The sequence below is a fragment of the Myotis myotis genome, unplaced genomic scaffold (assembly GCF_014108235.1).
Source record: "Myotis myotis isolate mMyoMyo1 unplaced genomic scaffold, mMyoMyo1.p scaffold_m19_p_1, whole genome shotgun sequence".
NCBI lineage: Eukaryota > Metazoa > Chordata > Mammalia > Chiroptera > Vespertilionidae > Myotis > Myotis myotis.
In genome coordinates this window covers 79,853,908-79,881,798 of record NW_023416313.1, presented here as the reverse complement: position 1 = coordinate 79,881,798, position 27,891 = coordinate 79,853,908, and the positions used below count along the sequence as shown (strand labels likewise).

The window sequence follows — 27,891 nt, the reverse complement described above, 5'->3', positions numbered from 1 at the left end:
CTGGTGGGGTCCGTAGGCTCTGGATGGGGGGAGAGGAAATGCATGATTGGAGGTTCTGCACATGAGTTTCCTGTGGGCAAAGTGAACTCATAATCCCTAAACTTGAAAATCATTGACCTGGAGAACCTTGGCCACCTTGTTTTCAGGCACACCTCGTTGTGCGCAGTGGCATTTACTGCATCTGCCACTTGAGAGTGGTGCAGAGCCCACCCCTCCAATTGCTTGCTCTCAAGTTCTGTAAGTGAAAGGCTGCAATTTACTAAGGAATAAACCAGGGAAACCTTACCCTTAGAGGAAACAAAAATATGTGTTTCCTCAGAAGCAGCAAAACCCCTGGAGAAGTCTCTGAATGCCGGTGAGGACAATATCTAGAAAATACTTGTGGTGGTTGGAGTGTTTGCCATGTAAACAGTGAGTTGTTGCCTGAAGGATGCAGGGAATCCAACCCGGAGAAAGCACCACAGAGGTGACGAGACGGGGACACCTAGAACAGACGCATCCTGAAAGAAAAAGCCTACTGTGCGTAGCACAAGGCTGCAGTTTCCCTTGGGTCTTCAATTTAAAACACACACACAGATCTCTTATAAGAGAACTAGAAGCCCAACTCGGCCCCGCCCACCTGCACGTGCCTTGATGTGCACGCAGCCAGTCTTTGGTCGTTATGGCATCACGACCATTGGGTTTTTATTATATAGATGCCACCCACAGACGGACTAGCTCTTACTGGTTTTAGAGTGGATTTGACAGACGTCTACAAACAAGTCAAATTGAACACAGTGTGGTCAAATGAGTCCACGTAAACCATTCTGTGTTACATCTGGCTAAGGGGCTCTTGGGTTCATCCTGTGAATGAGAACCAACAAGAAAGGTAGTGTTACTTTAGCTCAATATCTAAGCATGGCTTTAAAATTTTTATGGTTTTGTTTTTCTTATGTGAGTCATAGAACTGGCTCTGAAGGCAGTTCTTCCACAGGAGAATTTTAGAAAATGCCTTAGGCTCTGGCAGTATTGGAGCCAGTAGTCAGCCTCTTGAGGAGATCACTAGGAGAGACGTAACCTGGGTGTGTAAAGGGCGGCACATTTGTGTAAAATCAGTCTTCCTCACTTAGTAACAGCTCCCTCCTAAAAGGCTGCCCCAAACCAAGGTTGGTGGCTATTTTTCAAATGTTATGTGAGTTTAATTCTCTGCCACTTGAAGAATGAGTCATTCCCTATAACTTGGCCCATGTGTGCAGGAAGGCGGGAGCTGGGAATGCAATCATCACGAAATCCTCCTATTTCTTCTGCATCGCTTGCTTTACCGTATGTGTCTCTGCCACACGAAATAATCACTTATGTCTGGAGAACATTTTACTTTCCAAAATATGTGTTATGGTTTGTGAAACTGCTTTCCATGTTCCAACTCTGGAAACAAAGGACCTCTACATGTTTTGATTGAGTCAGGATTTCCGTTCTGAGGCATTAGGGCACCTACTAAAGGGTCAGATCCTATGTGGTGTCTGACGGGGTATTGTAGGAATAATCTGGAAGGTGAATCCGTCAGCGACATCTGTGTCTTCCCTGTAGGCGATGCTGCAGCCGATGGCTCCCTTGCCTTACCTGTTTAGTTACCTAATGCATGAACGCACAGAAACTGCTGCCGCAGCCATTGGTGTGGGCTGGGAGGTCTCCACTCTCTTCCCTGTCAGAGCCTGTGGTCAGTGTAGTCAGTCGGTTTTCCCTCCTGCTCTGCCCAGGACGGTCTGGTTGAGGCCTGCTGTTCTGGACTAACTAATGGTAGTGCTTTTTCTCCTCAGAAGTATGCAGGTTTGGACGATATAACATCATCTCTCTCTGTAGGGCTTGTTTCAGCACAGGGCTGAGCATCTGAAACTTGGCCCCGGGCCACAGGCCTGCTCACATGCACCTCCCTGCCTCTGGAGCTTCATAGCACTGAGACCAGATCTCAGCACTGCCCCCAAGTGCAGATTCTCCCTAATGGTCTCCAGCCTCAGAGTGGCATGCTGTGCAGTGTCTCAGTGACAGGCACTGTGTTTGGGAGTGCAGGGGTGCCAGAAACAAGTCAAATGACAACCCTAAGACTAATCTCCCTTTCTCTCTCTCTTTCTCATCTATCTCACCTATTATCTACCTACTAGAGGCCTGGTGCACAGATTTGTGCACCGGTGGGGTCCCTTGGCCTGGCCTGCGGGGATCGGGCCAAAACTGGCTCTCCGACATCCCCGGAGGGGTCCTGGATTGTGAGAGGGTGGTTCTTGGGTGACGCACCCCGGAATAGGGCCCCCTCCTCTCTGGTTCCGGGTGTGTCACCCAAGAACTGCAGCTGCCAAGTCACCGCAGCTCAGCAGCTCCTGTGTTGAGCGTCTGCCCCCTGGTGGTCAGTGCGCATCATAGCTACTGGTTGGATGGTCGAGCAGTTGGACGGTTGCTTAGGCTTTTATAGTATATATATAGATCATCATCTGTCATCTGTTTATTATCTATTCATCCATCATATATCTGTCACCTGGCTATCTGTCCATCATCTATTCATCATTCACATATCAACCATCTATTATCTACCTATTTATCTACTTATCTATCCATCTGTGTATCTATCTATTCATTTGCCTATCTATTGTTAAAATCCTGTGAAATAAGATCCTTGGGGATAACTCAGGAGGAGGAGGGAGCTTGGTTTTGCCTATGGTCCTAGAGCTGGGGGTGCTGTGGGCCTGGTGCAGCCTCTGTCCCTGAGATCGCTCACACACCAGGGAGCAGCTTAAACAGTGGCTTTGATAAGTGCTCCTCTCCCAGAGGGAGCCTGGATCCAGTCACTCTCTTGCTTATCACCCCGCTGTCCTCAGCGACAGCCACACTGGCTCCATACTTTAAATGGAATAGGCTAAAACTGCATGCTGTGAGGCTTACACAGCAGGGAGATGGAAACAGAGAGATGGAAGGGGTCCTTAAAGTGACTGAGGTGTGCTTGGAATAAATTGCATGGCTTCCCCATGCAGACAGTGGGAGGTTGTGGCTGTCTGAACCAGCTGTCCTGGGGTCTGAGGACAGCAGGGCAAGCAGGGGCCAGGGGCCAGGGCCTCAGTGACCGCAACCTGCAGAGACACTCTAAGGCAGTGGTTCTCAACCTTCCTAATGCCGCAACCCTTTAATACAGTTCCTCATGTTGTGGTGACCCCCAATTTCATTGTTACAAATTGAACATAATTAAAGCGTAGTGATTAATAAAAAAAAATATATGTAATTATATATGTGTTTTCCGATGGTCTTAGGCAACCCCTGAGAAAGGGTCGTTCGACCCCCAAAGGGGTCGCAACCCACAGGTTGAGAACCGCTGCTCTAAGGCAAATCTGCTCTCCACTTCTCTTAGTTCTTTGTCATCTCATGTTGGGTTTCCCTCTCCTGTTTGTTGTATATGTGACTCAAACACTAGACTGTGCACATGTGTATTTACATATTAAAATATATTTATGTTATATAGGATATAATATATCATCTATACTAATAATAGCCTAGGTGGTTGTCAATCTCTTAGACACCATTAGGCAACAGGCAAACCTCATATTCCCCACGGTGCCCTGGATGAGACTGGACCGACATTCCTACTCTTAGAGATTAAATTCAAGGGGCTTTCCCACTACTGATGACAGTGAGTGACACTTGTGTGGACGGTCTGCAAATGCTGGGCTCCTAGGCACTTACCTTCATTTTTACTGGTATTCACATTTCATGTAGTTTAGGATCAATTAATACTGCAACAATATTTACCCCATTTTTAAAAGGTTTCATTCTCTCCCCCAGGGCTACCAAGGCATGGTGGACGGCGGCAACAACATCATGGAAGCGAACTGGGAGAGCGTTTCCAGCATCCTGCAAGTGGTAGGTGCTGGGTTCCATAGTCTGCTTCTCTCTGTAAGTGAGTCACTCCCTGAGTTTGGAGCCTTTAGTCCTTATAGTCCTCTCAGACTTAAAGCAGATTAGCGTGCTGCCTGGCAGCAGGAAAGAAGACACTCTTAATGTGTCACTTAAATTTTGTAAAAACACTTCCCATCATGCAAATGGAGGAAATATCCCTGCAATAAAAAATGTATGCATGGTAGCTAGCATTCCTCATGGTACTGGGAGCAGATTTGGGGTTTGTACACCAGATTCGTGTTGCGGCAGCTTTGATTTGTTGGTGCTGTGTGTTTAGTGGTGAATACCTGTGCCTGTTGGGTTTTCTTGATAAAACCCAACATCAGGGTATCACAGCCTGGGAGAGACCCCAGCCAGCGGCTCCGAGAGCCCTGGGTTTGTTTATTTATTTATTTTTAATTTTTATTGATTTCAGAGAGGAAGGGAGAGGGAAAGAAAGTTAGAAATATCAGTGATGAGAGAGAATCATTGATCAGCTGCCTCCTGCATGCCCCACACTGAGGATCAAGCTCGCAACCCAGGCATGTGCCCTGACCATGAATCAAACCACGACCTCCTGGCTCATAGGTCAGTGCTCAGCCTCTGAGCCACGTGGGCCGGGTGGGCCATGAGTTTAGAGGGCAGGCGGCGCCCTGCCCTGGCCTGCTCCAGATGGAGAAGATTTCTTTGGTGTGCCCAAACATGAGGTCATCACCACTTCAGGCAAAGAAACAGCTGCTTACTTTTAATGTAAAAGGCGCCTGCCCAGCTATTTTATGCTTATACTTAATTATACCTAGTACATTTCCAGAACACTGTGTAGCTCAGCAAAGGCCCCACACAGCTGAGGAGTGGAGAGCCCACGTGGCGAGAATAAACTCATGAAGCACTACTGTGGGTTTACCTTTGTAGCATATGTATTCATCTGTGGCTCCTGTTGAGTACTCTTTTAAAAATTTATTTTTATTAATTTCAGAGAGGAAGGAAGAGGGAGAGAGAGAGATAGAGACACCAATGATGAGAAGAAATCATTGATTGGCTGCCTCCTGCCTACCCCCCAATGGGGATTGAGCCCACAACCCAGGCATGTGCCCTGACTGGGAATTAAACTGTGACCTCTTGGTTCATAGGTCAGGGCTCAACCACTGAGCTACACCAGCTGGGCCTTTTATAATAGAAGGAATAAAATGCATATACTGCCTGTGAAGTTGCTAGTGCATGGATAAAATGGGTGAATGGATAAAAAAATTATGGGAAAATATATGAATATTATTAGTCATATAACAGAAGGAACTCCTGCAATATGGGACACAGTGGATGGATCTTGAGGGCATTATGTTAAATCAGTGAGACAGAGAAGGACAAATACTCATTGATAGGTAGAATCTAAACTCACAGAAGCAAAGAATAAATTGGTGTTTGTCAGGGGTTGGGGCACGGGGATATGGTAAGATGATGGCCAAAGGGTAGATGAATACATTATAAGATGAATATGTGCTGGCATATCAGTACAGCATGGTGACTGTCCTATATAATAAAAGGCTAATATGCAAATAGACCCAAAGGCAGAATGACCAGTTGCAATGACACACACTGATCACCAGGGGGCAGATGTTCAATGCAGGAGCTGCCCCCTGGTGGTCACGGCTGGTGAGTGCAGCAGTGGTGGTGGAAACCTCTCCCACCTCCACAGCAGTGCTAAGGATGTTCAACTGGGGAGTGGGTCTAAGCCATCAGTCAGACATCCCCCAAGGGCTCACGGACTGTGAGAGGGTGCAGGCCAGGCTGAGGGCCACCCCCCCCCCCGCCCCCCGAGTGCACAAATTTCATGCACTGGGCCTCTAGTAGTGAATAATTCTGTATTGTATACTTGAAATTTGTTAAGACAATAGATCTTAAGTGTTCTTACAGCATACACACAAAAGGTTACTATATGAGGTGAGGGGTGTGTTAATTTATTTGATTGTGGTAGTTATTTCACAGTGTGTACATATATTAAATCATCATGTCACATACTTTAAACAAGTTCATAATGATGTGTTATACACTTGAAAGTTGCTAAGAGAGTGAATCTTACAAGTTCTCACCACAATAAAGAAAGGCAGTTATGCAGACTGATAGATGTATACACCAGTCTTGTTGTGGTAATCATTTCACAGTACATGCACAGATCAACTCAGCACATTGTGCACCGTCAGCTGACATCATGTTTGGGATATGATAGCAGGATGTACGTTTTAGTACCCATCACAGAGCCATAAGTCTGCACGTACACCTTTACCTATTTCTCCTGGAAAGAGACAGAAGGAAAGTTTGGAACCCATCAACACTTAGGTAGAGTGATATTTGCAAAAAATCAGGACAGTGTTGTTTGAATTCCAGACAGTGAGCTGTGTGTGCAGGGAGCATTTCCTTTCTCCTGTTGTGATTGTGCAGAAGACAAGAGATATGGGGTGGCTGTGGGGTGTGTGTGTGTGTGTGTGTGTGTGTGTGTGTGTGTGTGTGCGCGCGCGCGCATGCTGGCTACTTCTCTGCATCTAAGCCAATCCTGGTTTCATACCTGTGGCCCTGGCTGTATTATCTCCACACCGTCTATCAGCTGCTGACTTAACTTCCAGTTGTTAGAAATCACATGACCCTCTAATTGCTCTTGGTCAGATCAAAATTCAGAAAAGCAGCTTACCTTTGCTCTGTGCCCTGCACCTGCCACCCAGGCGCCCTGTGCTGTGCCAAGTCAGAACGCCGGCCCGTCACACTGACAGTTACGCAGGACCACTGCTGATGAGGGAGCTCTGTGAAGTGAGGGTGCACTTGAAGGTTTGCATGCAAATCCCAGTTTTATATGTGCTTCCCAGATACATGTCAGGGAGCCCTGCATTTTTCTAACTGCAGCTAGGAATTCTTCATTTATGAAGCCCCAAGTGGGAAAGCTCACAACTGATCTCTCTGGAAATGGGATGGCCCAGCTTCAGTGTTTGTGTGTGTGTGTGTGTGTGTGTGTGTGTGTGTGTGCATGTGTTTTAATATTTAGCCTTTAAGAAGGGTTGAGATGTGGTTGGAAATAACTCTCTTTGGTGCACAGGTTGCTCTTTTGCTTGTGTGTATGGTGAACTCTGAGTAATGGAGGGGAGCCTGGGGCCTGGGCCTCCGACTCAGCGCTCTCTCACCGAGGCTGATGGCAGCGCTGGGCTGCCTTAGGCTCCGGGTGTTGGGGGAGCTCAGGGTCTGGCTGCCCGACTGCACAGCCTCCGGATGGCTGTCATCACCTTGCAAACTCTTGTCTACATGTTTAGCTGACATTGCTCCTTGTTTCCAGACCCTACTTGGCTCCCCCTGGGCATGGAGCCAATGTCTCTATCCATTGAATTCCAGAAGGAGCTAAAAATGGAGGAATGACAAACTCTCACAGCAGACAGCCTGTGGGAAGCCCTATGTCTGCATCAGCACTCCCATGTGCCGATCTGCCCAGCTTTCTGCGCAGTTGTTAGGAGACAGATTAAATTAACTGGGATTTCGTTTCTTTTTCAGGGCGGGACCATTATTGGTAGCGCCCGGTGCAAAGCCTTCCGTACCCGGGAAGGCCGCCTGAAAGCTGCCCACAACCTGGTGCAGCTGGGCATCACCAACCTGTGTGTAATCGGCGGGGACGGCAGCCTCACCGGGGCCAACATCTTCCGGGGGGAGTGGAGCATGCTGCTGGAGGAGCTGGCCCGAGATGGTGAGTCGCCGCTGCTCTCCGGGGTTTGCTGCCTGTCCCGTCCTCCCTGGCCTGCAGAGAGCTTTGCCTCATACCTGCTGCCTGTCTGACTGTCCCAGAGGTGTTGGTGGTGTCAGACCTTAGTCACTGCCTCAGAATTCAAATTGGACCTCAAATAATAACCATAACTTATTTCCCTGTACTGTGGTAACAGTGTTGTTACATAATTGCAATTTAATACAAAACATGAGCAGGGAGTCTTGTTGCTGGAGGTGGTAGCTGCACCAGTTGCCAGTAGCAGGGGCCTCCCCGTACCTCCTGTCCACCGCACCTGGGCTGACGCAGGCTGGGGGTGATACGGAAGAGGAATAGCCGCCCAGGTACCTGCCTGAGCTGCCCCAGTTTCGACCACTCTGACTGGGTGTCAGCACATCTGCTCACTGTGTCGGAGTGCGAAGTGGACACGACCAACTGGTGGGCTAGCTCCCCAGGGGCCTCTAAGAAATCAATGTAATGGTTATAGAATATCCTTAACCACTTAATTCTGTGATTGTGATATTTCCTTATAAAGAGCCATGCTGTTCTCCCTGGTGTTACCAGGCAGAAGTCAGTTTACCCACTGACTGCAGCGTGTGACCCCTCCCTTCGAGTTTAGCAGCCCCATGCTCTAACCCGCAACAGCTCCCAGCTTGTCCGCGCCTCCCTGTTGTCTGGCATGGATTTCCATGAGGGTATAGGACTAGGTCATGGAGAGTTTTAAAAAAACAAACAAACCGATAGATGGACAACGCATTTCGAGTTGTGGGTTTCTGTCCCCCTGGCCGACCTGTCTCCCAGTGATGGAGCGTGTGGCTGTGTCCTTGCAGGCAAGATCAGCAAGGAGGATGTGCAGAAGTACGGGCACCTCAACATCGTGGGCATGGTGGGCTCCATCGACAATGACTTCTGCGGGACAGACATGACCATCGGCACTGACTCGGCTTTGCACCGCATCATCGAAGTCGTTGATGCCATCATGACGACAGCCCAGAGGTAGACAGAGGTGCCGGTGGGTGGGCAGGTGGCACCGGGCACGCTGACGGGCCCTCATACTGGCTCTGGGAGGGTGCACAGAGGGTGTTCTGGTGCAGCTCTTGTCACTTGAGTGTTAGAAATGGTGCGAGAAAATTGTTCCGGTTCACTTTTTATTTTCAGTTCTATGACGTTACTTCCCTCCCTCCCCGATTATAGAAGAAAAGTATGTTCATTGGAGAGAATTTAGAAGACAAAAATCATCATTGTCTTAAGTCCTGCCGTGTTCTCAGGCAGGAATCGTGGAAGCAAAAGTGTGGGTGCATGTCGCCACAGCCCTTGTTAGAGACGTGGGGAGGCATCCCGTCCCCCATGTTCCTTTTCTAGCCTCACGCACCCAGGTGTGGATGAAGCTGTAAAATGTGGAACTGGAAAGGGGCTGCCCGAGCCCCTTTACTCACAAAAGTTTGAAAGACTCTTGCAGTAGCTTTTGCTTCTGTAGAAAACGGGTGCTGTTTTGGAAGCTGGGGCGCCTGCCATAGCTACAGAGCAGCCTTGCTGTGTGCGTGGCTGACCACGCTTGTCTCCCTGTGTCCCAGCTCTTCCCAGCCGTGGTGAGTGCACGTGTCCTTTCTCTTTTCCAGCCACCAGAGGACCTTCGTTCTCGAGGTTATGGGGAGACACTGCGGGTACGTATGTGCAGACATGATCCGGGTGGAAGGACCTCACACCCCTGGAGAGCCCTGCACCCCGTGCCAATGTCCCGGGAGAGGTTCTCCAGGGCCAGCGCCTCCCGCGCAGGCTCAGCGCTCTGTCTGCCCTGCAGCCCCCAAGCTCTGGGTGCCCAGTGGCAGCCTGACTGCATCCTGGTTATTTCCATGCAGGTACCTCGCCTTGGTGAGCGCCTTGGCCTGTGGGGCGGACTGGGTGTTCCTCCCGGAATCCCCGCCGGAAGAGGGTTGGCAGGAGACGATGTGCATCAAGCTGTCAGAGGTAACTCGCTCTCTGCTTCCGGGCGCTGGCCGTGCCCTGTGAGCGTCTTTAGGGTTTTCAGTTTGGGAGGGTTTAGACAGGTGGGAACGGTCGGATTCTAGGGTGAAGCGAAGCTGGGTGCAGGGCAGCGGCAGGTAGTGGCTGTCCGCAGGGGTCTGTGTCCCAGGGCTGCAGAGTGAGGCGGTAGAGAAAAGCGACAACCGTTCCGTTTTCCATGCAAAGCACCGGTTAGCTCTCACAGAGGAGGTGCTGTGAGGTTGCAGCTACTGAAAGGTACCGGCTTTGGGGGGACACCTGTTTCCTGTTTGATCTCCACCGATCGGTAGGAAGACCTGTGTTCTCACTCTGATCTGAATGTCCCTCCACACTGGCCTGGGCTACGACGCGTGTCTCAGCTGGTGTCCCCTCTGTGCAGGGCTTGGGGTGAGGTTGGCACACTGCTCTGAAGCCGACACTATAGACCACTCCTGTAAGGCACATCTCCCTCTGTGAGGCACGTGAGGTCTCACGTAACACACCAGCTTTCCGGACAGAAACCCCAGTGTGGGGGTTCCCACGCTCTGTTTTTACAGCCCTTATCGCTGGCCTCCAGGAAATGAACGTGAGCCGATGGCACAGGCTCGGTGCAGTTGTGTACAGCAGGCACATCGGCACTGCCCGCACTGGGACACGTGCAGCAACGTCACTGGCACCTTCAGGGTGGCAGATTCAAAGACAGGAATTCACAGAAAATACCAAATAAACTTTGCTGACCTAAAGCCCTGGGAGGAACTGTCAGGCATGCTGCACCTTGGCTTGGTAAAGCCGGGCCCCTGTATGAGGTTGGAGCTCTTAGCCGCGACTGCAGGGAGTGTTCAACATTCAAACACTAGCAGGGAAGTGACAAATGAGCTCATCATTTCTGGGCCTGGCCTGTGCACGTGGTGGTACTCTCCGCCAACCAGCTGGTGCTAGGGGCTACATGGCTGGCTGCAGGAGAGGAGGGTGGCCCGCCTGGACGGGTACGTCTGTGTGCTGCAGAGGATACCTGTGTCATCACCACCGCACGGGACATTGTGGGCATCCTGTCTGGGGAGCGCAGTCAAAGGTCAACCAGCAAAGCCTCCAGCCTGGGACGCCTGGGTGCCAGAAGCTCTGGTGGCACCACTAAATCTCAACCCCCTGCCCCCTTCTTCACCTACTCACCCAGAGCACCTCTTCTCCCCTCCCCGTGTCCTTAGTGAATGGAGTGTGTGACATTAGCTGACCATTTCTACCTCTTGTCCAGTTCAATATACTGGCCCTGGTTTTGTTAAGAGCATTTAGTCATTAGAGGGTTTTAATGTCTGTTTCCTTAGAACCGGGCCCGGAAGAAAAGGCTGAATATCATCATTGTGTGCGAAGGAGCAATCGACACCCAAAACAAACCGATTACCTCGGAGCAAATCAGGGAGGTGAGTGTGTCCGTCTCCCCACCGCTCCTCCTCTGCCTGCCTGCCTGCAAACGGGAGATGCTGGCACACTGGCAGGGGGTCTGGCACAATGCATTATTATTCTGAAACGTTTTTTGTTTTTTCTGATAGTAAAAACTATTTTCATAATGACTCAGAGCTTTAGTGGCATGAGGCTCACACAGCTCCGGCTTCTGCAGAGCCAGTGCTGCTGGATACTGTTGAGACTATCCCCCAGGGCTCGCCCAGGAGAGAGGGGCAGTGGAGAAGGTGGGCATGGAGGGTCCCGCTCTGGGCCCAGCCGCTCGGAGAGCCAGGAGGGTCAGTTCCCAGCAGCACACCCTGTCTGTCCCCTTCTCTCCTTGGGAGCATCCGCTGAGCATGTTCTTAGAGAAAGCCGGATGGTGGACAGGAGTCACCGCCCCTCCCTGCCTGCAGAGGGGCCCCGCCTTGGGTGCTGGCTCGTCAGGCCTGTGACCTGTGACGGGATCGGCCGGGCTCCCCGGTTATGGGGACAACTGGGCACGTTCTGGACATCCCAGGGGGACAGACAGGCTCTGGTTGAAGCTGCCCATCAGGGCAAAGGATATTGTCAACTTGGTTTCTCAGTTTTGCCTTCTCTATTCCTGTGCCAGCTATGCACCTAAATCTTAAAATACTGAGAGTTGGCTGTGAAAGATATCAGCCAACATTTCCTAGTGTTTATGGTGAATGGCCCCCGATGTTAGACTTTGGTCTTTGAGTTTTGGCTAAGAAAGAATTCAGACAGAGAAAGACAAGTATGACATGTTCTCACTCATATGTGGAATCTAATGGACAAAATAGATCCAGAGACATGGAAGCATAGAACAGCCTGTCAGAGCTCAGAGGGAAGGCTGGGGTGGGGGTGGGGGTGGGAGAGATTAACCAGGGAATTTAAATGCATATATTCATAATCCATGGACACAGACAATTGTGTGGTGAAGGCTTGGGGGTGGTGTGCAGGGAAGCCGGAGGGGGTCAATGGGAAAAAAAAAAGACATCTATAATCATTTTAAAAATTAAAGATAAACTTGAAAGAAAGAAAGGATTTAGAGCCAAGACTCAAATATAAGCAAAAGTTTATTTAGAAAGTCACAGCAGTAGAAGAGGTGAGCCTGCTGGGCTGTGTGGGCTCAGGAAACAAGTTGCAGAGGCAAAAGAAAGGCCGTGGAGCTTAGGAGAAAACAGGCAAAGAAGTCACAGAAGCTGAGGAAGAAGGGAGTGGGGAAAGGGTGCCCCGGCCGCGCTGCTCTCCCGGCCCTGGAGCTGAGGTGCAACTGAGGCCCAGATGTCATCTCTGGTTTGACCCAAACGCTGTCTCTGTGGTCAGCAGACCCAAGGCTTTGTTCCTCAGATTAGTCGATGCGGGTCATTGTCCTGAGGCTTAGTGCTTTAGGAGTGGTTGTGCAAGGGCTTATCAGGATGTCCCGTGAGCCTCTTCTCCCGCCCCCTTGTTCCTCCTCTAAGGGGCTCTAGGACCAGCCCAGCGACCCTATGCTAGGGGAGGAAAGGTTGCCCTGGGGGCGAGGCCCATCCGACAGCTGCCTGCTGCTAGGCAGCCCTGGGTGACCTTCCTTACCTGGCTTGTCATTCCTGCTCTGCTCATGCCTGTCTAACTGCCTGCTATCGCAGGAAGTCATCTGGAAAGTGAGAACAAAGCCTTTGCTTTCCCACTTAATTGAAGTGGAGACTGAACCATGAAACTCACGGAGCGAGCCCAACCCCGTTATGTTTACAGAGGAGTGCGTGAGGCCCAGCGGGTAGTGGCCTGTCCCTGCCTCTCAGCTGTGTGCACAGGGGTCCGGCCTGAGAGGACACCTTCACTTACTGGGTCACGCTTTTCAAAGACACTGCAAATGTCGGGCGATTCAGGAAATGTTGACATTTCAACAAAGTATTAATCATGCTTTCAACACAAGCTGTAGAAACTTCATTTAAAAAAAAAATCATGTTATTTATGTTTATTTGCAAGGTAGAAATAAAAATCCTATATAAAAAATTAAAGCATTATTTAAAAGCATTTTCAGTTAGCCATTAGCCTAAGCATTCCTTCAAGAACCAAACTTTAGGAATTAGAACATTTCTCCAGTAGATCTGAAGAAAGAAGAGAAAATTACTTCCCGGCTCCGGCCCGTCTTCTAGTGGGAGCCCATCTGCCCGCACCTGTTCTGTGTCCCCTGATGGAGATATTTCCCGCAGCTGGTGGTGAAGCAGCTGGGATACGACACCCGCGTGACCATCCTCGGACACGTGCAGAGAGGCGGGACGCCCTCGGCCTTTGACAGGATTTTGGTAAGTGAGGGTGGAAGCTGTCCGGCCAGTTCCCAAGGAAAGGGGCATTTCTGGGAGCACCAGAGACGGATAGCTGCTCCCTAGCGCCATCTGGCAAAAGCGTCTGCCTGCAGCACGGGGCGGCCTGTCTCCGAGACCCTCCAGGCCTTGTTGTCATTGGAGACTCAGACCAGAACAGTTCCCAGGCCCCAGTCACCCAGAAGCTAGGAGACCACACCCAATGGACAGTGGAGGGTGACAGGGACTCTAGGACAAAACCCAGGCTGTGGGAGGTGGCATTCACATGCAGGTTTCTAGAAAAAGAACCAGGGACAGCAGAGCCCAGAGTCCAGATCCTGGGTTGTTAATCTTCACTGTTCTTTACACCACAGACTCTCCTCTCCCCTCCCCTCCCCTCCCTCCTCTCCCCTCCCCTCCCTCCCTCCCCTCCCCTCCCCTCCCCTCCCCTCCCCTCCCTCCCTCCCCTCTCCTCCCCACCAGTTCTGAGTGGAGACTAAATCTCTCTGTTGGAAGTGGGTTAAGCAGGAAGGACTTGGGTACCTAACTGTACTCAGTCCCAGAGAACAGAAAGGCAGCTGAGGCGGATGTGTTTAGGACACAGTGGGGCTGTCTGAACCACAGGGGACAGGGGCGCATGGATGCCCCTGCCTGGAGGATCGAGGGGTCTCCGGTGAGAACGCTGCCTTGGCGGGTGGTGAGCCTTCTCTGACTCTCATGAATGTCACTTGCAGGCCAGCCGCATGGGGGTGGAGGCCGTGGTCGCCCTCCTGCAGGCCACGCCAGAGACCCCAGCCTGCGTGGTGTCGCTGAACGGGAACCAGGCTGTGCGCCTGCCCCTGATGGAGTGCGTGCAGATGGTGAGCTGGGGAAGGGGCGTGCAGGCACAGCAGGCACCTTGTTCCTGGTCTGTGGCTGCCAAGCGCAGGGGAGTTAGATGACCTTCACCAGGACGTGTGGCGCTGCCCTGTGGGCGTGGCAGCTGGCTCCGTATCACCCAGATTGGTTGCTTGTCTCAATTCTGCGCTCATTTTTACGGGAGGTTAAACTATCAGGAAGATTGTGCTGGGAGGGTCCTTGAGAGTGGCTGGGAGGAATCTGGGGGGGGCAGAGCTGCCCAGGGCCTCCTTAGCCCCTCAGATTTCGGCTGCTCCTTCCATCCTGTTCCCAAGGACGTTGAGTCTGTGGGGTGACCCTGGCCTGGCTAATTCAGGGGGCATTCGTCCAGGGCCAGGCTGTAATTCTCCACCTGAGTCCACGAGGGGAGGTGGCAGTGAGGTGCATTAGAAACTGTTCTTATCTTTCATTTCTCAAAGTCTGTTCATGACTGTCGTCCTACCTGGTCTTTTCCAGCAGCCCTGAACTACATGCGCTTGATAACATACAGAGGGGTGATTATGTAACGCAGTCACGGGGCTTGTTGGAAGTTACCTTAGACACGTCACTTCAAAGCCTGTGGGAGGGAATTAAGCTGCGTGTCTGTTTGTTATGTATGTATGTGTCCAAAGGTATTTTTTGTTTAAGCATATGTATGTCTATATGTGTTTGCATGCGTGCCTCTGTGTGTGCATACATATGTATTTTTGTCTTAAGCATGTGTGCCTGGACATGTTTGCATGTGAGTGTGTTCATATGTGTACATGAGTGCATGTGCATGTGTGTTTGTATGTGAGGATGTTCGTGTGTGTACATGTATTTGCGTGCATGTCTGTGAGAGAGTGAGATAATGCGCCTGTCCCTTCAGAGATAAACATGTAGGTACAATCTGGCTTGTCCTCCAAATGACCCTACATTACGGTAAACTAGCCAGATGGCTCACTAAAGGCACAGTGAGCCCTTCATTGGCACCTGCTGTGTGCCAGGTGTTTTCTTAAGAGCCTGGTGTGTTTTATAAAATGATTTTTTAAACTGATTTTCAGAGAGAGAGAGAAACATCAATGTGAGAGAGAAATATGGATCCAATCCATTGCCTCCACACATGACCTGCCTGGGGACCGAACCCACACCTTTTGGTGTATGGGAGGAGGCTCCAACTGAGCCTCAGCGGCCAGGGCAAATCTGGCATGTTTTATAGCCACAGATGACACTAGAGGTAGGGGCTGTTCTCCTTATTGTACAGATGGGGAAACCAAATAAATAACTTACCCGAGATCCTCGGGTTGAAGGTCCTACTTGGGTGTGTCGTCTGCACGCCTTTCCCTTTGCCTGCGGAGACCCCTTCCGGGTCCCCAGCTCCCAGGTCCTGTTGACTTTCTCCTTCCCAGAATCCACCTGCGAATTTGTCAGGACCTTGTGCGAGAGATGTATTTCCTTCTGCCTCTGCTCTCATAGACCGAAATCCCGAAGATCTCAGGACCTCTGCCTGGGGTGGCCGGCGGCGCCCCCTCATCCTCTTCAATGACGTGGCCTGAGCTAGTGGCCCTGGTGTCTCCCTCACAGCCAGGCGGTGCCAGGCCAGCTGGGCCCACTGTGGATCCGCCGCAGGCTGCTGAGGCGGGACGTGAGGGAGACGAGGTGGAGGCACCGAGCTGGGCAACAGGCTGCACCGAGTCCTGACCCTGCTCTCTTCCTCTTTCATCTCTTTCAAGACCCAGGGCGTCCAGAAGGCGATGGATGAGAGGAGATTCAGCAATGCCGTGCAGCTCCGAGGAAGGTGACTCTGAGGGGGACTCTGTCCTGGAACGTGTGCTGTTGGCCTGGCCCTTCCTTAGGCCTGGGAAGTTATCCACTCAGAAGGCCCCGCGAGGTGTGCTTGTCCGGTCCCACTGTGAGAAGGCAGGATGAAGATGGCGAGCAGGCGCCATTGCTATTCACCCAGGTTGAGGGCCTGCCTGGGCGAATAGTTAGCGGGGGAAGGTTTATTTCTTTGTTTATTTTGGGCAGGGGGTCATTGAATGTAATGAGATTAAGATAGGAAGTAGCAAATGGGTAGAGTGTTGGCAAAGAAACCTGAGAAGCACTGGGCGCCTTTGTCCCTTAGCCCAGTTACACGATGTATATGCCCCACATACCGTGTCCCCCCCCAGGGCAGCAGGACCCAGGTACCCCCAAGGGACAGGACAGCATTTGCAGACTGCCTGTTCCCTGCACCACTGTTCTCTGCGCCCTACTTCCCTGCACCTTCTAAATTTGTTTCAACAGAGTCATTCTCTTCTAGGAGCTTTGAGGGCAACCTCAGTATCTATAAGCAGCTCGCCATCAAGAAGCCAGACTCCCAGATCACCAAGGTGGGTGATGGCTGCCTGTCAGCTCCCAGGGGTGTTCCTGACGGTTCCTGCTGACCCGGGTCCCCTGCCACCTCCCTGCACTTGGCCGGCCACTCCTGGCACCTGGTGCTTGGCAGGGCCCCCTCCCAGGGGTGCATGGAGCAGTGACACAGCTGTGACAGGTGCCGCGTGCCCCCTGTCTTACAGAGTGGCTTCAACGTGGCTGTCATCAACGTGGGCGCACCGGCTGCCGGGATGAACGCGGCCGTGCGCTCAGCTGTGCGGGTTGGCATCTCAGAAGGACACAAGATGTTTGCCATCTACGATGGCTTCGAGGGCTTTGCCAAAGGCCAGGTGGGTCCCTCTGGAGGTGCCCAGTGGAGGGATGTCTTTGATGGGAAAGTCATGGGCAAGTGGGGGACCTCAGGCCCCACCAGGAACACAGCAACTGTGTGTGTGTTTTTAAATATGATTTTATTGACTTTAGAGAGAGAGGGAGAGAGAGAAACATCAGTCAGCTGCCTTCCGCACCTGTCCTGACCAGGGGTCAAACCCACAACCTTTCAGTGCACAGGATGGCACTCAACCAACTGAGCCACAGCAGCCAGGGCACAGTACCTGCTTTTTAAGGAGAACTTCTGCTCTAGGGTCCCATCCTAAGGAAGGGTCTTTCTACTCCTGTGAGACTGACATGTGCTTGCCCGTGTAGGTCTCACAGTAAATCTGAGATATTGTCCCCATTTCCCTTGTGAGAAAACTGGACAGAGACAGTAACTTGACCGCGGTTGCACTCTCAACTCGGTGCGTCCTGTCCACAGGGTTAGTTCACCTGGTCACTTGGCGACTATTTACTGAGTTCTCATGCTGTGGAATTAAGTTTGTGAAGAAAGCAGACAAAACCACTGCTTCCGTGGAGCTTTCATCTTAGGGAGGGAGGTGAAGGTAAGTGAAAATAGACTGTGTAAGTGTAGAGCAGGTGAGGAAGTGCTAGAGGGGCCACACGGAGGGGCTGGGTGAGCCCTGGGGCAGGGGTGGGCATGTCTGCAGCTGGGAGGGGTCTCAGATGAAGGGCTGAGCAGGTGCTGTCCCAGGCAGGCAGGACACTGCAAAGGCCTGAGGGGCTCAGAGGTGGGAGGGGCTAGTGGGATGCCGCAGGAGAGCAGGTTGGGGTGAGGTGGGGAGGAGACGGGCCAGGATCTTCGTAGGAATTGTAAAGAGTTTGGCTTTTATTCTGAGAAGACGGGTTTTGAGCAGGAGCCTGGCACGTACAGACTATGGGGCAGAAGTGGGAAGCGGGAGACTAGTTGCGAGGCTTCCACTGTCACCCAGGCAGGAGGTGTGGGGGGCGTGTCCAGTCCGGCCACAGTGGTGTCCATGAGACGTCTTCTAGGGTCTTGGGTGCATTTCAAAGGCAGAGCCAATAGAATTTGGTCCCTAAATATGCACAGGGGTGAAAAAAGGAGGTGAGAATGAGCCTGTTTCTCGCCTGAGTGGCAGCTGATGGACGCGAGGAAATGTAAGAGGCGCTGAGATGCCAAGATGTTCAGTGTGTGTCTGGTGGGCATCCCTGGGAGGTGGCCAGTGAGCAGACAGAGGTCATGGTCCAGGTCTTTAAGAGGCTCGGGCTAAAGATGCGTGTTGGGGACACCGGAATACAGGTGGTGCTTAAAGTAATGGCATGGAGAGGGTGTGAAGGGAAAGGGTTTTGCTGTTGAGAGGAGAGAGGAGAGACCTAGCCCAGGAGATGGGCGTGCGGAGGGAGGGAGGGTGCACACACCCAGCTGGCATCATCTATCCTTCTGGTTTTTTAAAATTTTTCATTAAATAAGTTTTTTTTAAATTTATGTCAATTAAAAAAACACACAATGCTGTTCATTTTTCCTTTAATTCCCAATGGTAGAATTTGGCCGACTAAAGTGTCAATCTATTTTACTGATGGAAACGAAGCTGCAGGGATGTCCCGGAGGCAGGAGGGCTGCCATCGCCGGTGGCTCTGTGTGACTCCCTCGGCATCACGATGGACGCCTACAGATAGGCAGCTCGCCCGGAGGTGCCGACCTCTGAGCTGTTTGTAAAACTTGTAATCCCCTTCCTTTCTCACTTGAGCCATCATTCCCTGTTTGCATCTTAGATCAAAGAAATCGGCTGGTCGGATGTTGGAGGCTGGACCGGACAAGGCGGCTCCATTCTTGGGACAAAACGGTAATTTCCCTCCTTGATTCAGACCTACTTTTAGGAGGAAGAAAGGGCCCCATTCTAGAGGAGGAGCTGGGACCCGTGCTGGGAAGGCTCCGCAGCCTGGCCCCGCCCAGGAGGCCCCAGCGGTTAGGGCTGGGGCTGAGACCCACCCTGGAGAAGAGACCCTGTGCTCCCAAGTCTCTCCTGCGCCCGGGGAGAGGAAGCCGGAGGCCGGCAGGAATCCACTTCAGTGGAGGTGATGAGGATGAGGGACATCACTGAGCTGCAGGGACCGTGTGTGTAGACCACGACAGAGCAGGTGGACAGTGGCTTAGTGCCTGGGCACCGAGCTGAGTGGCACCCACACTAGAGGCCAGTCCCAACATGTTTCTGAATCAGTAAGCCTCCGTTTCTCACCATAGCTGTTGGTAGCATATGCATTTTAACCAGGCACCTTTGCTTTATGTGCTGTCCTGGCAAAGCTCTGGGTGAGCTGGCAGCCCCTCCTGACGATGTTTCGAGAGCTTTATCTTAGACACTGGGAGGACCCTTGCTGTGACGCACACCTGCTGGGTGCCCTGACTGCCCAGGCCTGGATGTGTTTGCTGTGTAGCTTCTTCTTAGTCTACCAACAGCACTGGCACGGTGTCCTCCAGGCTGCAAATCAGAACGGCTGGGCCAGTGTTGGGGGGCTCTTGGGAAGAGTCTGTCATTTGTCTGACTTGGCTGTGTGTGAAACAGGTGATAAACAGGAGCGCAAATATGAGTGGGTGTAACTTTAAAGGAGATGAAGTTGGACAAAGTATAAAACTGGAAGTTTCCCTTTAAATAATATTTGTTGTGAATATTTGCAAGTTATTAGGGTGTGTGTTTTTTTCTCATGAGGCTGCAGAATTCTTTTGAGGTGAAGCTCCTGGACAGCTGGGAAGCTTCTCCCTGTTTTCTTTTGCAAATACACTCCTTAGGGACTTGCTCCCTGGCCACCCCGCCATGGGTTGCTCCCCCACGCGGTTGCCCCCCAGCCACAGGGAGGAGGGAGCCGGCTCCCACTGCAGGTGCCTCCCAGCGCCACCCTGAGCCAGGGCAGGCGGCCCACAGGGTGCTGGTGATGCTTGGTCCACCCTGTGAGCCTGTCTGGCCTCATCTCTCCTGATCTGTTTTCAGGATCCTCCCCGGGAAGTACTTGGAAGACATTGCTGCACAGATACGCACCCACAGCATCAACGCGCTGCTCATCATCGGGGGGTTTGAGGTACGTCCCCGGCTCCGTTCCCGGTTGGCTCTTCCACCCGTAGGCTTGAGTGGTGGCCCGAGCCGGCTCCACCCAGCTCCCCACCAAACAGGGTCATAGCGCCCAGGCCCAACTGCCACTGGACAACTGTGAGGCAGCACGTAGCAGGTGGTGGGACTCACCCAGCGGGAGGCGACCCTGACTCCGGGACGGGCCCGTCTGTCCTATGAGTTCTGGTGCTTTCCAGGTCGACAGGAATGAGTCTCCCCTGAGGCTGCAGTCCATGGCCATCCAGAGAGGAAGGGGGTTATGTGGCCAGCTCATTTGTTTTATCCCATATTGGACTGTAGGCCTTAATTTTTTTTTTCCTTTTTAAAAAATAGATTTTCATTTATTTCAGAGAGGAAGGGAGATATGATAAGAGAGAATCATTGATCGGCTGCCTCCTGCACACCCCACCTGGGCATGTGCCCTGACCGGGAATTAAATGGTGACCTCCTGGTTCACAGGTCGACGCTCAACCACTGAGCCATGCCAGTCGGCATTTTTTTTTTTTCTATTCAACCAAGATCAGTCCCGTGATAACCTTATGGTTTCCTTTCAAGAAAATGCAAGAGTCTCAACTACCGAGACACTTGCCAATGAGAGACTTGGTCTTACGTCTACATGACGACATCCCCTGGGCCCCTTGGTGCTTAAAGAACTGCTTGTCCCTGTTGTGACCTTCATGTGTTTCCACGTTGACTTCCTAGTGGTCCTCTCGGTGCCCCACTTCTGCCCGCCCCCCAACTGTGCGCTCTTGTCTCACAGGGCTACCTGGGGCTGCTGGAACTGTCAGCCGCCCGGGGGAAGCACGAGGAGTTCTGTGTCCCCATGGTCATGGTTCCCGCCACCGTGTCCAACAACGTGCCGGGGTCTGATTTCAGCATCGGTGCCGACACCGCTCTGAACACCATCACTGACGTAAGTCTGTGTGGCAGCAAAGCCGGTGCCGCGGGCCCTCGCCGAGGGCGCTGACCGAGGGCGCCTGGCCCGTTTTTATCTACCAGTGCACTAGAGACACAAGCCGGGTCGGGGCGTTGGTTTGTTTCCAGAAAAGTATTTTTTAAAAATCTGACCCTCTCTGATCCAGCTCCCAAAGATGTGTACCACGTCTTTCCCCGGGCTGCGCCCGCACCGTGTCCCTGCGGGACAGCATGGCAGCTCCGGCACTGGGGGGCAGTGCTTTGTGATTTGGACGATCATTCAGATTAGTTTTGTGGGGGGTTTTGGCTGAGCCCCATTTACTTCCAGCCTCTGTCACCTACCTGTGATGAGCCCGGGTCCGATGGCCCTGCTTTGATGTTTGAGGACAGAACCTGAGCGAAATATTTTGTAATTTTATTCACTGACCTGAACCTCCCTTTGGCGTTCATTATTCTTTTACCTGAGCCCGTCAGCATCATTCTCCGCATCGGAGATTGGGGATGTTAAGTTACATCTATAGAATATTGGTGCTATTTAAGGTTTTGTTTTGTTTTTTGTTTTTGTTGTTTTGTTTTGTTAAATGGCAATAACATAGAAATGTATCCTTATTATTGTATTTGCAAGTCACACTTGGGAAATCCCATGTGAGTTTGCAGATCAGCATCTAACATAGAAAGCTTTTTTTAAAAAAAAAATTCAGTGCCTACATGTTTTCAGTAAATTCTGAAGTTTAGTTTTCCTTCTGAGACCTAGGTCTTGTGAACGATTTTCTCCCCCTTAAACCCATGGCATCCGTTTTGTTCCTAGTGCTGGTAAATAAAAAGAAATGCTTTTAAAATAAAATTCACTGGTAAGTAATGCTTACTGCTTGTCTGAGAGCTTCCTAAACTTTCTGCGATCTTTTTGCTAAAAAGCCCCGCCCTGTGTCGCCGTGTCCCCGAGCTGGAGGCCCGCGCTGTGTGCGCCCCTAACTGCTTGCTGGCCCTGCTCCTGCTGCCTGTGACTCCCTGCTGCTTCCCCTGCTCTCCTCGCGGATCTCCCAGCTGTGAATCGCAAGGTCCTGTCTGTCCCCATGTGAACTCCACCTTTGCTTGTAGCGCTCTTTTCCCTGCTTTTGTTGGATTTTGAATCTGATTATGCTGAGCTTGTAGTTGAAGCAACTGGAATTAATTTTTCCTAACTGTTACCTAATCAGAACCCTGGTGGTCGGGGGGGGGGTGGGGGGTGGTGGGGGTGGGGGCGGGGTTTGACCGGCGTTTCTGCTGGTCCTGCCAAGGCTGGCCTCTGTTCCTTGCGGTATCTGATACCCACTTTAGGCACCCACACAGGACTCTCCGGCTTTGTAATTCCAGGCTCCTCTGCTACAAAGAATCCGCACCCCCCCCCCCCCGCCCCAGATTATGAGGAAGTAATACTTACATGTATGTTGTTGAAAATGTGGCACCAGCCGTAGCCGGTTTGGCTCAGAGGATAGAGTGTCAGCCCGTGGACTGAAGGGTCCCAGTGTCAATTCCAATCACGGGCACATATCTAGGTTGTAGGCTTGATCCCCAGCCTTGGTGACGGGCCAGGCCGCCTTTGCCAGGTGAGCCAGGTGGTCTCGGTGGTGCCACGGTTCTGGTTCTGGTTGGTGATCTGGGATGATGGGAAGTCAGAATGCCCCCTCATGGGCCTGCTCAGGGTACCCTGGGGCTGTACGGACCAAGGGATGGGCACAGTGTGTAGAAACTGCTGTTTCTTCCAGAGGTCTGTTTTGTTAAAGCCAAAATGAGGTTGAATCCTTCTCAGGAGGTTTGGACTCAGGCCCAGAATGCCATAGGTGCTCAAGGTGAGAAACCCAGAGGGCCTCGGGTTATCAGCTGTTGTGTCTCTGCATATTGAGTCATCGTCCTCACAGCCATTCTCTCTTGCCAGCACTTAGCTCACAGGTGCATTGCAGGAACCTGCTCTCAGTGCACTTACCCTTCAGAAAGGGGCCAGGTGTCCGGGCCAGAGCTGTGGCTTCGGGCTTTCCAATGGGTGCTGTCCACCCCCAGAGCCAGACACTGTTCAGCCAGAACACAGTGCCGTGTGCTGAGCTCTGTGCAGCCCCTCAGGCCGCGGAGGCAGCCGCAGACACAGCCCTGCTGACAGCCGGAATTGTGAGGGAAGAGATCCAGGCTTGTTTCCCTATAAATCCATCCCGTTTCTTTTCTCGGAGTAGACATCTCCAGTGCCCGGGGTCACTTCATGCCATTGTCACATGTCTCCCCTCGGACCCTGAGGCAACACGGGGGGGCGGGTGATGACAGAGTAGCTGTCAGGCAGGTGAGTGACCCCCTCACCTTCCTCTTGGCTCCCTGGACTAACCCGCCGCAGGCCCACCATCCACTCACTCCCAGGCCATAGGTGACTCGTTTCAGAGAACCATGGGACAGCAGGGTCCGGGCCTGCCTCCCACGTGGCGTCCCTGCTGTGCGCACTGGCTGCACAAGGGGGATACATAGTGACCATACAAGGGGCTGTTGGCCCACACATGTCCACCAAACGCTGGCTGTGTTGGAGCTCCGTGGACGCGGGGATGGTGGACAGTGGACCTACGTAGTAATGAACTGCTTTGTCCAACACTGGAGGCAGGTGATCCAAATCTCTGCATGTCCCCAAGAACACCTGGCTTTTTCGACATCAGAGCCAAACACTTTCTCCTTGGGGTCCCAGAGCAACCTGGGGTTCGGGCTCCTCCGTGCTGCTTGTGTAAGCACTGCAAAGGGCCATGCGGGGACGGTCCCCCTGCACAGGGCAGAGGACAGGACATGGCCACGTGGTGGCCACCTCACTGATGGGGGTCATTTGCAGAGTCTTAACGGGCAGAGCCTCGCCCCACTCCCTGCGGGAAGTCCCCAGACTGGTCAGGCCCTAATTGGTTTGCCTCCCCTTGGAGATGCCTAGAAAGGCCAGCTGTTCCCAACGCCACTTCGGCCCTGCTTTGCTGCCTCCTGATTGAGTCCGTGCTGGGCAGTGAGCACCCTGCCAGGGCCAGCACCCCACACCCCCTGCACTGGTGGTCCCCGTGCCGAGGCCTGTGCCCGGCCCGGTCAGGTTGCCCTGCACCCGCACAGCACTGGCCGCAGTTCTCTCCCCACTGACACGCACGAGGAGCTCGCCCGCCTGCGTATGGCAGGTGAGGCGCCCGCCGCCTGCCGGCCCCATCACTGCTGCTTCAGGCTTCCCAGAGCTCAATCACGTTCACACAGGCACGGGGCAGCCACCAGGAGTTCTGCATCCCCATTTGCATCCTGCCTGCCACCATCAGCAACAGTGTCCCAGGCACAGACCTGAGCCTGGCCTGTGACACTGCCCTGGACTCGCTGGTGGAGGTAAGGACAACCCTGGGGCTGCTTCCCAGATGCCCTCCTCCCCGGGAGCACTGCCACCGGGATGAACTCAAGTGGAAACTGAGAGGGGAGACCTGGCCCGCCCCCCGAATGAAGGAGCCACATTTATGATCACTCCCTTTTGTTCCATTAGTGGGAGGTTATGTCACACTTTCCATGACAGGGCGGTTTTCCCACCTTCATCTCTGTAGATGCTCTGGCACCCCAGTTCTGTCCCTGGAATGATGCCCCTTCCCGAGCTCCAACCCGCCCGGTGCCCATTAGTGTCAGGCCCTGGTCACTGTCAGATGTGCGCGGCTGGTGAGTGGGCACAAGGCCTCTGCTGTGGGCGTGGTCCTCCCGCCACAGGGAGAGGAAAGCGGCCAAGCGGGGCCATGACGGTGACCGCCTGGCAGCGGCACCGGCACCTCCTTCAGACCATCACATCTCGTGAAAGCCCTGACTCTGTTTCAGGGCCCCGCTGAGTGGCACAGCCTCTGAGGCCGAATGAGGATGCGGGGAGAGGACAGGAAGGGCTGGCATTAGGCCCACTCCCCGGAGTCTCTTGCTCCGAACTGATGGGCACGTCTGAGCTTCTTGCTCCTCTTCTCACAAAGCTGTGGCGGGAGGTGGGCTTGCCCTCCGCCTCCAGCAGGGGGATGGCCTCGATCCCAAGCTGGAGGCTCCAATGAGCCTTGCAGTTGCTGCTTTCAGGTAAAATTCTCTCATAGGCAGACCCTTAGAGCAGCCACTGGCCACCCTTGGAGAAGTCACTGGGTGCTGGTGGCTGCGGGTGCCCCCTTCACGCCTCTGCGGGCACCGTCGGCATCTCCCGCTGCCATCCCACTTCTGCCCTCAGCTGCACCTGCATGTCACCCAGCTTTGCCACTGGTGTGCGCTTTGCGGGGGGAACCCTCCTGGCCCTGGCCAGCCTGGTCTGGACCCCAAGTCCAGCCTACGCTCCTCCTCCTGGGAGCCCAAGTCATGGGAGGCCACCTCCTAGCCCGTTAACGGGACAGGACTGACAAATCCACAAATCCACAGATTCCTTTCTATCTTGCCCCATTCCAAGTGCCACTTTATCCTTTCACATTCAACTTGCATTTTTATAAGCCCAGTGTGGCGCAACGTTAGAGGCATTGGACCTGTCACGTGGGGTTTTTCCTCCAGTGGGACAGGACCCAAAGATTTCTCTCGGAGAATCGTCTGTCAGCCACTGGAGGGGGTCAAGGTTCACCAGAGGCCGGAGGGGCTGGTGGAGCTGGTGGGGCGTCCGGGCCAGGCGGGGGCATCTGCCCTCCCTGATTCCTTCCTCTCACCCAGAGCCAGCCCCTCCCCACCACGTGCCACCCCCTCACTTGTCAGGACTGCTTTTAGTAACTGAATGAGACTGGCTGGAATACCGTACTATTTTTAGAAGAAAGGAATTTGGACCCTCAGACACAACCAAAGTGATGCAGAGGGAGGAGTTAGGAACAGCATACCTAAGCTGCAAGCAGTGGCGGAGGGTGCTGGCCAGCGGCCACTGCTGACACTGTGGCTCACAGAGAGCAGGGTCTTGGCTCACGGCCGGGGCCACGAGGGCGCCTGACCTTGGCGGGTTGGTGCAGAGATGCCCATGTTCCTACTGGCCTCACAGGGGAGCTGCTTTGTGGGCATGTTCTTCTGCCAGTCAGTGGCTGTAACCTGCTCCCAGCACCGGGGACAAGGATCTCTGCCTTAGGAGGCCTGCTGGGGGACCCCGCGACTCTGCAGCTGGGGGGGGGGGGGGGCGCGGGATCTGGGCATCCGCCCATGTGGGCAGCCCTGTTCCATCCCAGCCCCCAGGATTCTTCTGAGACAGACTGTGCAGGGCAGTGTAAGTGCTGGGTGCTGCCTCAGAGCCCAGGCGAGCACCGCGCAAGCACCCTCGGGTTCCGCCCTGGCCCTACAGCAGGCGGGCCTTCAGGGGCCTGTCTGGTCCATCCCCCACCTGCGTCAGACAAGAATTGCCCTCAATGCTCTCTCCTCCTCCCATCACAGCTCCTAGAGATTACAAAGCATGTGCTGCCTCTGGAATAATTAGTTACTGTAATTAATTATTAGGGGAAGGTGAGGTTCCAACCAAGGAACTGACAGCCTAGTTAGGAGTGACAACAACTGGCCCCGTGTGTGGAAATCAGAATGCTCTCACAGGTGACGCAAAGTACTCACGTGAAAATGTCCGAGTCGATATACTTTTGTGTACAAACCTCCTCTTCTTGCCCCCAAAGATTCGTGACACCTGCCTCAGGCCCACCACCCTCCAGCCCCCTGTGATTTCCCTGAAGATGCAGGATGGTTTAGTCCCAGGAGTCCGTGCCACAGCCTTCACTGGCTGATGGATGGGTGGGATGCTTTGATTCCAGTCACTGCCAGATATGGACGGAGCCCCAATTGTGTCCCAGGCATATGAGCCCAGCCTGTGACCAGTGAGGGAGACAGCCCAGGTCAAATGATTATACAGAAGGGGCAGGAGGTGGGCTGAGGCGGGGTTTGTGAAGAAAGGCCTGAGTCGGGGGAGCCTGCCTGGGAGCTGTCTCATCCTGGCGGTCAGGCGGTTTCCCTGATGGATGACACTCACGTCTGGGTCACGTTGACCAGGCAGGAAGGGGCTAACGCTGGCTCCTTTGCTCCCAGATGACCGAGAGGATTTCACTGGGCTGAGGCCAAGGTGTTGGCAGGCGTGCACCCTCCATCGGCTCTGAGAGAACCTGTTCTGCTCTCCTGGCTCCTAGAGCTGCCCTTGTTGCGAGCGTGGCCTGTGATCCCTTCTCATTTGCGAGGCCTGCAGGCAGCATCTTGCTTCAGTGTGACCTGACCTGTCCCTGGTCAGCCCTCCCTCTGCGTACCTGGGGGCCATTATCCAGCCCACCATGGGCAGAGTGTGTGAGGGCCCCGGAGCAGGACAGCGCTGGAGTGGGCTGCCCCGGGGGGTCCATAGGAAGGCTTTAAAATACTCGAGGAAGAAGGTGATGTGACTCAATGCTGGGGAAGGCAAGGGTTGCATCAGAGCGTTTCATAGACGGAACTGGTTAGAGGCTTGACAGGCTTGAGAAGAGAGGACAGCAGCCTGGTGGCAGCATGTGGGTTTCTCTGTGTCCTGAAGAGGGTGATGGCTGACATTTCCTTAGGAGACCTGCCATCCGTGTGTCTGGAAGATTCGTGGGGCCTTTGTCTAAGAGCCACTGTCCACCTCAGTAGAGGTGCCCTGGCGTAGGTTGAGGGTGATCAAACCCAAAGGTAATGGGGGGAGAGGGGGCTTCTATTTATTTATTTTAATTTTTTTATTGATTTTTAAAGAGAGAGGGGCAGAGAGAGAAATATTGATGAGAGAGAAACATCATCGATTGGCTGCCTCCTGCACGTCCCCTACCGGGGATCAAGCCCGCAATCGGGGCATGTGCCCTGACTGGGAATTGAACCAGCGACCTTTTGGTTCATGGGTCGACCTCAACCACTGAACCACACTGGCCGGGCTTGGGGAGCCTTTTAGAAGAAAACCAAATAGAACTTCCTAGTGACTGAGGTCAAGACCGAGGCCGGCCGTCTCTGCCCCTGTGTGGCAGACACTCAGGACCTGCCAGGCTCTTGGCCACTCCCG

General features: G+C 53.1%; 1 protein-coding gene across 3 annotated transcripts in view; it reads left to right on the top strand.

Moving 5' to 3' along the window:
• LOC118672725 (phosphofructokinase, platelet) overlaps positions 1–27,891 on the top strand; it is a 63,156-nt gene that overhangs the window by 29,012 nt on the left and 6,253 nt on the right. For all 3 annotated transcript variants that reach the window (XR_004973198.1, XM_036342429.1, XM_036342439.1), the window contains 14 exons: positions 3,802–3,879; positions 7,423–7,612; positions 8,458–8,623; positions 9,247–9,291; positions 9,487–9,595; positions 10,933–11,028; positions 13,246–13,338; positions 14,070–14,195; positions 15,924–15,988; positions 16,493–16,562; positions 16,749–16,895; positions 18,673–18,743; positions 19,884–19,971; positions 20,761–20,913. Coding sequence is in view for 2 of the 3 variants with exons in the window: in XM_036342429.1 (XP_036198322.1) it covers positions 3,802–3,879; positions 7,423–7,612; positions 8,458–8,623; positions 9,247–9,291; positions 9,487–9,595; positions 10,933–11,028; positions 13,246–13,338; positions 14,070–14,195; positions 15,924–15,988; positions 16,493–16,562; positions 16,749–16,895; positions 18,673–18,743; positions 19,884–19,971; positions 20,761–20,913 (1,497 nt within the window). In the remaining variant the exon portion in view is untranslated. The remainder of the gene's footprint in view (positions 1–3,801; positions 3,880–7,422; positions 7,613–8,457; positions 8,624–9,246; positions 9,292–9,486; positions 9,596–10,932; positions 11,029–13,245; positions 13,339–14,069; positions 14,196–15,923; positions 15,989–16,492; positions 16,563–16,748; positions 16,896–18,672; positions 18,744–19,883; positions 19,972–20,760; positions 20,914–27,891) is intronic.